Source organism: Pteropus vampyrus, unplaced genomic scaffold, assembly GCF_000151845.1.
Source record: "Pteropus vampyrus isolate Shadow unplaced genomic scaffold, Pvam_2.0 Scaffold307, whole genome shotgun sequence".
Lineage (NCBI taxonomy): Eukaryota > Metazoa > Chordata > Mammalia > Chiroptera > Pteropodidae > Pteropus > Pteropus vampyrus.
The window spans coordinates 912,983-925,581 of NW_011889088.1; the positions used below are offsets into that span (position 1 = coordinate 912,983).

The 12,599-nt window shown below is 36.1% G+C and overlaps 1 protein-coding gene and 1 pseudogene across 1 annotated transcript in view; one reads left to right on the plus strand and one right to left on the minus strand.

The window, feature by feature from the left end:
- LOC111730325 overlaps nucleotides 1–196 on the plus strand; it is a 1,055-nt pseudogene extending 859 nt beyond the window's left edge.
- The window catches only part of RNF141 (ring finger protein 141), a 28,227-nt gene extending 16,441 nt beyond the window's left edge, over nucleotides 1–11,786 (minus strand). Inside the window, exons 1-4 of the mRNA XM_023521592.1 lie at nucleotides 11,643–11,786; nucleotides 5,354–5,547; nucleotides 2,459–2,571; nucleotides 36–88 (exon numbers count right to left, since the gene is read on the minus strand). Of these exons, the coding sequence (XP_023377360.1) occupies nucleotides 36–88; nucleotides 2,459–2,571; nucleotides 5,354–5,496 (309 nt within the window). The 5' untranslated portion in view covers nucleotides 5,497–5,547; nucleotides 11,643–11,786. The remainder of the gene's footprint in view (nucleotides 1–35; nucleotides 89–2,458; nucleotides 2,572–5,353; nucleotides 5,548–11,642) is intronic.
- Between the last annotated feature and the right edge of the window lie 813 nt (nucleotides 11,787–12,599).

The window sequence follows — 12,599 nt, forward strand, 5'->3', positions numbered from 1 at the left end:
GAAGCTCTGGCCCTTATGGTGGTGGAAGCCAATACTTTGCCAAACCACGACAACAAGGTGGCTATGGTGGTTCCAGCAGCTGCAGTAGCTATGGCAGTGGCAGAAGGTTTTAATTACTACCAGGAAACAAAGCTTAGTATGAGAGGAGAGCCAGAGAAGTGACAAGGAAGCTACAGGTTACAAAAGATTTGTGAACTCGGCCAAGCACAGTGGTGGCAGGGCCTAGCTGCTACAAAGAAGACATGTTTTAGACAATACTCATGTGTATGGGCAAAAAAGTTGGGAACTATATTTGTGACTAATTGTATAAAAGGTTATTTTAGTTTCTATTCTGTGGAAAGTGTAAAGCATTCCAATGAAGTGTTTTAATGTAGATTTTTTTTTGTATCCATGCTGTTGATTGCTAAATGTAATAGTCTGATCATAATGCTCAATGTCTTTAAAAAACAAAAGATTAAGAAATATGAAATTTCAGTCTCCTATCAGTTTTTCATATTAATTCCAAGTCTCTTTTTTTCTAATGTAACACTGACTTCTCATATTCCTTTAAAAAAGAACCTAAGGAATTCAAATAAAACATTTCTTTAGATCTAAAATCAAGAAAAATTACAAAAGATCTGATTGCCTATATCTTTAATACTTTTGTTTTTCTATTTAGTATCTCTTTTTAAGGAAGATGCTTAATCACATAAAAATGTAACGGTTAGAGTTACTAAGGCAAAAAGGAATTTGACTAATAGTAATAATAAACATTAATTCTGTGTTTGCCAAAGAGGAGCAACAGAAAATTAAGGGATCAGAAACCACATACATTCATATTCCCAATGCTTTATAATTTATACTGGCCTTTTTTATACAGTGGGCTGAGTACATTATGAAATAAAGATGGAGAGAGGATATAATTTAGGTACTAAACTGTATCAATAAACAAGAAAGCTTCAATTTATCCCAGTCATTTAAAATGAGAGTATTTCTTCAAAAGATTTTGTTCACTCAACGTATATTGAATTCCTACCAGGTGTAAAGCACTACAGGCTGTAAAACATACAAGAATGAATCTAGACAGAGTTCCTGCCCTCAGGAGCTTAAATAAGTAATTTTATTTTTAATGTAGAATTTAATTACGTATAAATAAAATGCTATTGGAGTTTAGAAGAGGCAAGAGAATTTTCGTTATGGAAGACTTTTGTGGATTAGATAGTATTTGAGGTGGGCCTTTAAAGAAATATCAAGTTTAGACGTGCAGAAAAATAAAAGGTGAGGCAGAAACTATTGGCTGATTATACTAATGCTATTCCCACTTTTCACTGCCAGCCCTAATTTTTGTTTTGGAGTCTACTGCTGCCTGAAATGACTCAGGAGCCAATCCTGGTTAGTCTTATCTAAACCAAGCATGGTTATCACATTCCCTGTATCAGTGTAGGTATAAGAAGGGGATGTGGGTCAATACTGACCCAATGAGAGATTTGCTAGGTCTTTGAATTAACCAATCCAGGAGCTACTTTATATCAGGATTTCTTGACAAATGAGAAAATACTGTCTTTAATTAAACTAGTAGAACGGGTTTTCTGTGACTTGCTGATGGCAATTTAAATGACAGAAGAATGGACATTCTAGTTGGGGGAATTTAATGAGCAGAGGAACCGAGGTGGAAAAGTAACAGCTATATATCCTTAAATTATTTAAGCCTGGTGAGACGGTGGAGTGCAAAAGGGAATAGTGGTAAATAAAACAGAAAAGATAGTTTGGAGCCATATTGTAAAGGGCCTTAAATACCAGGTTAAAGAGTTGGGACTATTTTGTAACAAATGAAGAACTGTTGAGGAATTTTAGGCAGAAAAGTAATTTGATGAGAATTGTACTTTAAAAAGGTTAATCTCAGAGCATCATAAATTAGAATTAGGAGATGAGTCTGGAGGTATGGACATTAATCATGGAATCTAAGGTAATCTGGATGAAAAGAAAGAGGAACTTGATTATAGTTACAGTCTCCTTGAGAAAATGAAATCTGTCTTATGAATACACTGGAAGTGAAACCTGGTAGAGGTCAAATTGACTAGATCAGATTGCCTGTTACTGCAGAGGAGAGGGCAAGAAAAGGAGTAAGAATGTGTTTTTCAGAAATGAACTTTGTCTTATAAATTCACCTATGAGTCTTCTGAATCTGATTTTCAAATAGTCCTGAAAGATTACATGCAGTGTAGGTCACAGCTGTGTGATGGTGGGTGTATGGGATATACTGAGCCTATCTGAATGAATTTTAGCCCAGTTCTTAATTTCTTCTTTACCTTACACCTTTGCTAAGTCAAAAGTTGTAGATTCCCACAGTTCTTTTGGCAGTGTACTTATAACAATGTTAAAAACTTCTAATGAATTTACTATAAATATAATTCAAAACTCAGTATTTTGGTTCTAACTACCAAAATAGTTTAAGCTCTGCATTGGATATCTCTATCACTCACCTTGGTACAAACCACCCGTACAACCACTTTCCAAAAGGCAGAGGAATCAGACCCAGGTTGTACCTCAAAGAGAAGATGTTTTTCCTGGCCAGAAGCCACTTTAGCAGTTCTGAAAAGAGATGAACACATTAGTTAATTTTCTAAAAAGTCATACAAAATAATAGAGCTCGAAATCAGATTCAAGAAACACTTTAAAACATAGAAGGAAATTTGAAGAAAACACACAAAGACAAATAATAATAATAATTATAACAATCAGATTCTTAAGACATAGGAACGGAATGTTTTGATTAAACATATAACTTAATTTCCAAGGCTTTTAAAGTCAACAGCATAGTGGAATGATATTAATAAAACTCTTTTTGCCATAATCTATATCTCAATGGTCTTTAAATTTCTAACAAACACATCTACGAAAAACATGTCCAAGGAATCGGGCACTCAAAAGAAAAACTTTAACTGGTTTCACTTATCCAAATTTTGACTATCCCCTCAGATGTATATAAAGTGTGAAAAAACTTTGCTCCTGGTTGAGTCCAATTATTATTACACTTAATATAATAATTGATATTATTTAAGTAACGATACTAACACATTTCTTTGAAAAGTTAATAATTTGGGTCTAGATTGATAAAATGATTTTGAGAGACTTTAAATATAGCTTTACTGTCTTCCCCTAGCAGAGTAATTTTAATGTAGAGAGCCATAGGATTCTAACATAAAAATATAACACTTTTAGAAGGTAATTCAATATCATGCCATCAGTGCCATATTTAAATCAGTTCAAAGACATATTTAAGTATTCTTGCTCCCTTCTATCATTACTCACATTTCCCTCCGAGCACCAGTGGGGATATCACATTCAGAACTAAGTGACTTACAGCTCAATAAATTGAGGCCACTGCAACTAACCCTAGGTAATGAAGTCTGCCAGTGAAAGTAATTCAGCTGTGCCAGTTCCCAGTTCTGTTTTCTAGCTATCAAGCCATGCTTCTGCTGTATAGGTTTAACTTTAGTTCTCAGATAGCACTACACTTTTGAAATGTCCAACTCTGACCTATAAGAATTGGTTTTAAGAACCAGCACCTCTCCATTAAACAGTAAGCTTAGCTTGTGGTCGCTTTCATAGTTCCAAGACACTAAAGGGATGGCAAATGCCACTGATTACTCTTCATAAGAGCTGTAACAATAAACATAAAAAACCATTCTTATGATACTATTAAATTCTCAACTCAATATTACTTGTAAAGAATATGGTCCCAGAAGTAATGCCTCAAATACTATCATTTGGATGATCTTTTCCAAAAAAGAAGAAAAAAAGTAAAGTGTTAAAGTTTTAAAAACCCATGACTACATTTATATTATAAAAGATCAGACAATACACAAATATACAAGTAAAATGTAAAATCTCCCTCACTGCCCCCTTTTCCTACCAACTCCCCAGAGACCCAGTACTTATCCTTCTAGTTCACTTTCTATGTACTTATATACAGGATCCATCCAAATATCTATACAAGGCTTCACCCACCCCCAAATAAATGAAATCCAGTGTTCTTAAAAGGAATGACCTAAGATAACTTTAACTTTTAAGGTATTGTTTACTGTTTGTGACTGGCTGATAACAGCAGACTCCAGTCACGTCCATAAAAAGACTGTATTTCCTTCTCTTTATCTAATGACCAAATGACCAAATGTTTCTTATCAACCAATGCAGGTATCACAAAGCTTAGGGAGTAGATTCAGGTACCTTACCCTAAATTAACAGAGACTATAAGTTTATATATGTACTAAGTGGGTCCACACTGCTAGGTGATTTTGTTTGGATTTTTTTTTTTTTTTTGATTTAAGAAGTTAAAGTGGGATAGTTAAGGCGGGATAGTGAAAAAAAAACTTCGGACTTAGGGAGAGCTAGATCTGCAATATTTGGGTAATCATTTTAGGCCTCAGTTAAAATGTTCAACCGTTAGAGTGCAACCTAACACGTAAGTTCAACCTTACACATACTGTATGCTCAGTGAGTGCTAGCTAAATTGAACAGACTACATTTAAGATCTAAAGGAAATGTCATAATTATACCCCATGGGAGATTATATTAGAGAGAGAGAGGGAGCAAGGGAGGGAGGCAGGGAGGGAGGTAGAATAGGTGGTGCTAGAGGAAGACTTAGAAAGAAGTGATGTATGCTCACCTGTCACTAAGGGAGAAAACACGAACAAAAAGTAATATTTTAAAAGTATAACAATCTAGAACTATTCAAGAACAAAGAGCCCTAGGTATTTTAATAGCTTCTATGTAGATCAGTATAAAAATTGATATAATATAGAATAAATTCACAAATAAAATACTAAGTTCTATTAAATGTGTACTTTAAGGTAGAGAAATTTATATTCCATCTTAAACATTAATCTGTTCAAGAATTAAGCAGAGGTCTAAACATGTTAGGTGATTAGAAACTACTAATAAACAAACAAAATATCTTATTCTTCAGTGATAGTAAATGAAGTATTACTACATATGAATTTCTCTGGCACAACAATGGCTCAGTGAATAGACACAGGTGATTTATTTATTAACCAGGAGAATTGGTTGATATACAGAAACCTGAGTGTCCTTTGACTATCCCAGGAACCCTTCTCTAGAGTAGTTAACTGGCATATTCTCTTTTGTTATGCACCCTTTTAGTGCTTTTAAACAACATTTAATTTTACGTTCCTTCAGTCTCTATTGTTCCTATTACATTTTTAAAAATAGCTACACAGAAAGTGTTATAGTAGCCACTCAATAAATATTTGCTAACTGCTGTTGAAAACATTGTCTTACCAATTAATACTTCTGGTTACATCTCAGTCATGACATAAGGGGGGAAAATAAAAAGAAAAAAAGCAAGCCTTACACGTCATTAAGTTCAGCTACTCTCCCAAGAAATTCTTCATAAGTTAAGGAGCCACTTTCTCGAACTAGTGTGACATGTTTTACAACTTTTTCTGGTAACTTGTTAAGAACCAACTGCGTCTGATCCGAAATTTGCTGTCCCATGATGAAATGATATCTTCTGAAATCCAGAAAAAGTGTTGCTTCACATAGTTTCTGCCAAATATATATAAAAGTTACTTTTATATAAAAACAGCAATATACCCACCCCTTCAAGAAAGTAAGGAAAAACCAGGAACACCTTTAAGTGAGAGTTTAATAAACTTAAATGAGCCTAAGGTGAAATTTATTTAAACTATATTTTTAAAGTAAAGATTTGTTTCTATTTTTTAAAATCACATAGCTAAATGAGAAAACAAGATTCACTTATATTATTGGGAGGGTGATGAAATCTCTAATTCCTATAATTTTTCCAGGTCAAAAACCATTATCATACACACGCATATGCACTCGGAGGCATTTAAGTGACTGTATTTAATAGGAAGCTTGTTTACCTTATATAATTTTCCTCAGAACATTTCTTGACTACTTATTACATGTCATACTCCAAACTAAGGGCTTTCCACATATAATCTCATTTATTTCTTACACTATCCCTAAGAGGTAGGCATTACTATATTCTTATTTTATGGATAAGGAAACAGAGATAAGCAACTTAGCTAAAGTTAAACAGTAAGTGGTCGATGTAAACTTTACATTCATGTTTTTCAGATTCAAGTGCTCATATTCTTAACCACTATGACATACTATGATGTTACCATAATATGTCAGCTATCGAAGACTATCATTTTATCTCACCCAAATTAACATTCATCATATAAAGCAGGCAAAATAGTAACATTCTCATAGGAAAATTTTGTCAGGAAATCTGATTTATCATTTAATAAAAAAATAATAAAGTTATAACTCTAAAGTATAAAATATATAACTTGAAAATATAAAAACATGTACAATAAGAATTCTCAGTATCCATAAATATGTAAATTTTGCTTTGGTATTAAAATTTAATGTACTGTATTTGAGACTTATTCTTTTAGTCACATTAAATAAAGGAAAAGTAAAATTGTATTATAAAAGAAAAACTCAACAATTACTGTCTTGAATCTGAGCCTACTTGGCAATAATAATTATTATATTACAGAGATAAATGAAAGGAAGTTGTTGAGGAAGATCCAGGGTACTAAAAAAAAAGTCTCTGAAGGCAAAATTATATATTTTAAATATAGCCAAGCAGATTCATAGCAACTGTATCTAAAGAGAAACAAAGATCTTAGCTCAGATGAGGTTTCTAGGGTATTCAACATTAGTGATTTCTGGATTTCAAATACTAGTAAAATTTCAGAGCACCATGGTGCTGCACATTTATTTTTATTCTAAGTAAGGATAGTTTCCAAAAATAAACAAAACAAACCCACAAAACTGAAGAAAAAATTTAAAAAGAATTTATAACCTGAAAAGTAGACGGATATATTAGAATAAAAGTCCTTCCCAACAAGGCAGTAACTTCACATTGATGTATACTACATACATACACGCATTGCCCTTATTTTTCTTGTTCTAATCCAAACTTCTGAAAACATCATTAGAAGCCAATGTTTCTAGACCACTGTGTTACGTGGCCTTTCTAAAAATTAAATTCAATAAGTACCATGTGCCTGGCACTGAATTCTGTGGATACAATAGCAAGTAAAAGAGACATGGTTCATGCCACTATGGAGCATCCAATACAGTGGAGAAAAGACAAACAATTTCACCAATAAATATATAATTATAAAATGAGAAGTGCTAATCCAAACAAGTACAGGGTGCTACAAAAGCCTATAAATGGGGACTTCACCTAGTCTTGTGTCAGGGAAGAAGTCCTAGGGCAAACAACATTTGACTTGAGATCAGTCAGTTAGCCAGAGAAGAGGGTTAGAGGCATGGTGAGAAGACAGTGCAGGCAGAGGACATAGAAAGTGCCTAACACAGGAAAGAGCATGGTGACTTTGAGGTAATAAAAAAAAAAGCCAGAGTGACTAAAGTAGAGAGGCAGCAGGAGAGACTAGCACCAAGAGATGGGCTGTTTACAAGGCTGCATGCCTGCCCAATCTGTGGATGACTAAAATTGGAATGAATGAAGAAAGTCCACTAAATACTAGAATCAAGACTGAAACACTGATTTCCTGAAATGAAATAATCATGTCAAATATGACTAAAAGTTAGTCCTGAATATATTTTGAAAAGTCAACTGCACAAAAACACATAGGTAAGATGTGCTTAAAAGCAGTTAAAATATAAAAGGTCTGAGGGTTTCAGTCAAAATAAGTCAACAGTAAATATGGACAAGAAAGATGTTAAATAATCCTAAACTCCTGTTAGAAGCAGATGTCCAGAACAAAAACCCAGTTCTATTGCGCTCTGCAATGGTTAGACCACACTGAAGTTCTGTGATCAGTTCTAAGACCACACTGAAGTTCTGTGATCAGTCACTTTTAAAGGGCATTAATCATTTGAACATTTTTGAGAGAGCATACAAGATGTTACAGAGCTAGAAAAGGAAACAAAACAATTTATTCTAACCAGCTCAGTAACAACGTAGAGCAACAAATATCAGAAGAGCTTTCATGTGGAAGATTTATTTTTTATAATTACAGAGAAGAGGATGGCCAATAAGTGTGAATTAGGCAAATTTCAGGTCAAAATAAGAAATTGTCCATCATCTATAATTATGCAGAAGTGTTAAGGGTGGTCTTGTAATATATGTGAGCTTGCTTTCATTGAAAGTCTGGAGGTGTTTAAATAAAGATTAGAAGTTCATCTGACGAGTGTTTTAGAGAAGATTTTTGTTTGGGTGGGACGTGGAGTAGGTGATCTCTAACCTAACATTTTAGTACTAAAGTAAAACTTAAATTCTCTCTAGCTTTCCTATACCAATCCAATCAAAATGCAATAAAAGATTTTACTCAACTAAACTGAAATCTTTATATTTTTAAATCTTTTTTTCCTAGAAATGAATGTATTTACTTATTTTTATTATTTTTTATATTAGTTTTAGTTGTAGAGCATTGTAGTTAGACATTTATACAATTTATGAAGTGATACCCCCAATTATAGACTGAAATCTTCAAATTATACTTATATTACTTAAATAAAAACTTAAACTTTTGAATTACATGGTCATAATAGTGTAAAACATGTGATGATAATTTAATCAATGTGCTCACCAGATATTTTTTAAAAAGCTTTAATCACTTATTTACTGAATTAGAAAATGGTCCCTTTTTTTTTCTGCATTGTTTTGATCTGGTGCTCTTTGAATGATGAGGTTTATAATTTGAGGCAGCATATTAATTTGTTATCCTGTAATTGCATTTGTTATCTGGAAAATCTGACTACTAACTCCTCTGATTAAAAGAGAACAACATCTAGAGACTACTAAAAGAGCATGGAACAGCAGTTCTCAGCCTGGTTCAGTGGAGAGAACCTAGAATTTATGGTTCATTTTGAATACCATAAAATAATGATAAATAGTAATGTCTATCACTAACATAAAAATATGACTCTGTGATCTATATGTAATATAAAGCCACACCCAAAGGTGTATGTTCACAAAAACAATCTGTTGAGGCCACCCTCTAGTCACTCGCCACAGGCTTTTCAGTGTCCCTCTTTGGTGACTTTGCACATTCTTATATCATAGCACATATCATCAGCTAGGTCACTTGACCATGCTCTCCTGTGAGTGTCTTTAAGATAGCAGCTGTATTCTCTCTTCTAGCAGATACATAAGCACACAATGTTTACAAATGGATCTAGTAAATATTGTTGACAATTTTTGTTTTTTTATTACTCAGTATTCTTTTGACTCGTTAACTTGTTCAGTCATCTACTAGTACTAACTTGGAGAGAAGTTAAAGTTAAAAAATACATGGTAAAAAATATAAAGTTGAATCATTAATAATGTTTATGTAAACTGAGAGACATTTGATATTAGCAAAACGCCTCTCTGTAGATGATGAAACAGTAGTATTGCATAGGAACATGATATGCAAATCCCTGGCATAGAATTCAGCAAAAAACAAATTCTGTTCAAGATGTCTCAAAAAGCTAGCAGCTCTAATACTATTGTGCTACCTATAATTCAGTCCTTTCTAGGATAACAATGTGCTTTCAAAAAACATTTGAATGGTTTTAAAAATAAAGAACTACTGTTATTTTGAAACTCATATCAAGGATTCCAAAAATGCCACATTTTCTAGTGGGTGGTAACATATATTTGATCACTTCTTTTTCTAACAAATGAATTGCTGTAGTTCAAATATTCTTTATAAAGATATAAAATCACATCATAGGTAATAGGCAAAATAACAACCAACCAAACAAAATAACAACACTTAAAACTAAAAACCTTCATGAAAATTTATTGATAAAATATTCATTGATAAAAGGATTAAAGCATTTGAAAAGCCTGAAAGTGCAAAAGATGACTAGTTCAGAAGTACTGTAGTATTTAGAAAAACTCTGAAACCTGTTCTCCATGAAATCTGTATCAACTACTTTACTTACGAAAAAGATATTAATTGAAATAATTAACTATTTTCATCATGAAGTCAACTTTAACATCAGTGATTAAAAACTAAGTACTAAAAACTAGGTCCCTAAGGGTACTATTTTATCACTCATTGCTTACTCAAAGTAGATCTGTAAGCAGATATCAGCTGTTATGCAAGACAAGAAATTAAGTTATAACAGATACATTGGGAAACAATTAGAGCACTTAAGAGTCACTATAGAGGCTGAACGTCTGTTCTGGGCTCAAAGATCTTAATCAGAAAAAAAATATATAGAAAGAAAAACTATAAAAGGATAGAGAGTACTTGGAGATTAAGAATATGGATTTCTGATAGCACCAGTGTGTTTACTACATACATTTTATAGTTGGAATAATACACTAACTAGACTTGTAAGAATCCTCTCTGGACCTTCCCTGCGTTTGGGGAGAAGTGGGGTAAGGGAAATGTGTTAAATGTTTAGATGTGAAGCAAGAAGATCAGGCGACACACACCAAATATAAAGTTCACTTACACCAAATGACAAAGAACTTATTTTTGGAAATATACAATACAGTTCTGGAGGGAAATATTTAGAAACGGCAGCCAGGAAGCATCAAAGGAAAGGAGAAAAATCCATACTATTCTTGAGTTCTGAATTCAGGAAGCATCACTTTTTAGAGGGGAGACTTCGCTATAGAGGCTACTAAATTAGGATCGTTGGTCCGCTGCACCTCATACCCCAGATTAAAAGCTGAATGCATAGAGCTCAATTTATAGCAAGAAGAATGGGCAGAGGGGAGTGGAAAAAAAAATAACTTTATGCATAAGATCTCAGAACTGAAAACCATAAGCAGCTTCATAAATACGCCAGAGGAAAAGAACTGACTCCACTTGGCACCGATGAGTAGGACAGGGTCAGAATATGGACATACACTGCAATTAAAATAAAGGGGCTGGGGATAAATTTGAATAATAGCAGTCCACATTTTGTAACACGATACAAATAACAGAAGAAATCATCTTCAAAACTAACACAGAAGGCTCCCTTCCCAGGAATCATTACTACAATTTTTAGCAAGGAAACGTTTATCTCAGCTGGGTGCCAACGTAGGTTCAACAAGGCAAGGCCTCTGGGAAGGGGAGCAGCCTAAACTAATTTAGACATGGAGGGCCAGCTAAACTAAGTAGATCGACCTGGCCACTTCTGAGTTATCGTCCAAGACAGAGGGTTTGTAATCTGGGGAGTCCGGTGCGGCGGGGACGCGCAGGGTTTTTAACGGCACCAATATGTTTAGTAAACACAACGGTCACCCTTGCCGCCTCAGCCCCTTCTCAAGCGCAACTGAACGTGGAGCTTTAACCAACAGCTACGCCCGCTAGCCGACAGACTGCTCCGGCGGCAATATTCAAAACCGGTTCCAGGATCTAGGAGGTAAAAGTCTCTCCAGGTCGCCCACATCCACCACCCAAACGAGATAAGCCACCTCCTCACACCCCGGGCCACTGGCAACTGCTGGGCTGGGGACTGTGCGTCCACGGCAGGACCTCCCAGCCCGCCCCGCGCCCTAAGCCGAGGCCTAGAAAGGGCCGCGGGGCTCGTCTCCCCACTGAAACCTGGCTCGGAAGTCGAGGCCAGGCCAGTGTTCTACCCCCAGCCCCAGGGTCGTGGAGCAGGCAGGAAGGGAAGTGACAAAAGGACAGCGCTGCGGAGCTCACCCCAGGTTCAAGACATCGCACTTTCAGCGTAACCAGCGCCTGCCTCAGCCCGCGGCTCGAACCCACAGGCTGTGGCCTTCCTGGCTCAGCCCACGACCCTGTCGCACCTCAGTGACGCAATAGCCCCGCCCCCAGCGCGTTGCCTGGCGACAGTGCTCGATCTTCTTCCCCAGAGTTCTTCGCTCTCTGGCTTCTCTGCTCTGGAGGATTTTCCCGTGGCAGAGCCCCAGAGGCCAGCTGAGAGGGAAGGTGGCCGCTAAAGCCAAGGAGAAGGATGTGCCCAAGTGGCTGTGGGAAGAGGCCTGTCCTGGCCGCAGAGTGGAGCCCAGCTGACTGCTTCTCCTGGCGCCATCTCCTAGGAGCTGACAAAGGCCACTCTGAGAGCCCGGGTTTGGTCAGGGTGTATAGAACATAAAGAATTTAGGACTTTTTAGACTTTATAAAATGTACGCCATTGGGAGCCAAGACAGTAATGTCAACTGGCAAACAACCAAGTCACATGATAGGAATGCACTTACGGTGTGACCTGAACTCCCCAAACCACAGAAACCTCGCAGCCAAATGTCGAGAAAGGGCCATACAACTGCCAGGACTGATAACTGAAAAACTCTACCCATCGAGGGCTATATAAGCTGAGCACTTCAGACAGACCACACTCAAGGCTGACCAGAACACATCGTGAGGGTATTGCTACAGCCGAAGACCTCCACCTTCGGCCTATTGTAGCCATTGGCTTGGGACCGTAGGGAGGCTATCTGCCCCACCAGTTCCAGAGCTGACTTCAGGAATATGGAGGACTTTCACTCTTTCACTCCGTTCTGTAAGCCTCTACCTTCCTTTCTCTGTGAATTGTGTGTTAACCTGTGTGATTACCTGATTGGTTTGTCTGAGAAGGTTCCACTCAGTAAACCTGACATTGTGGAAAGACACAAATACGTCCAAGGGTATTACTTCCAC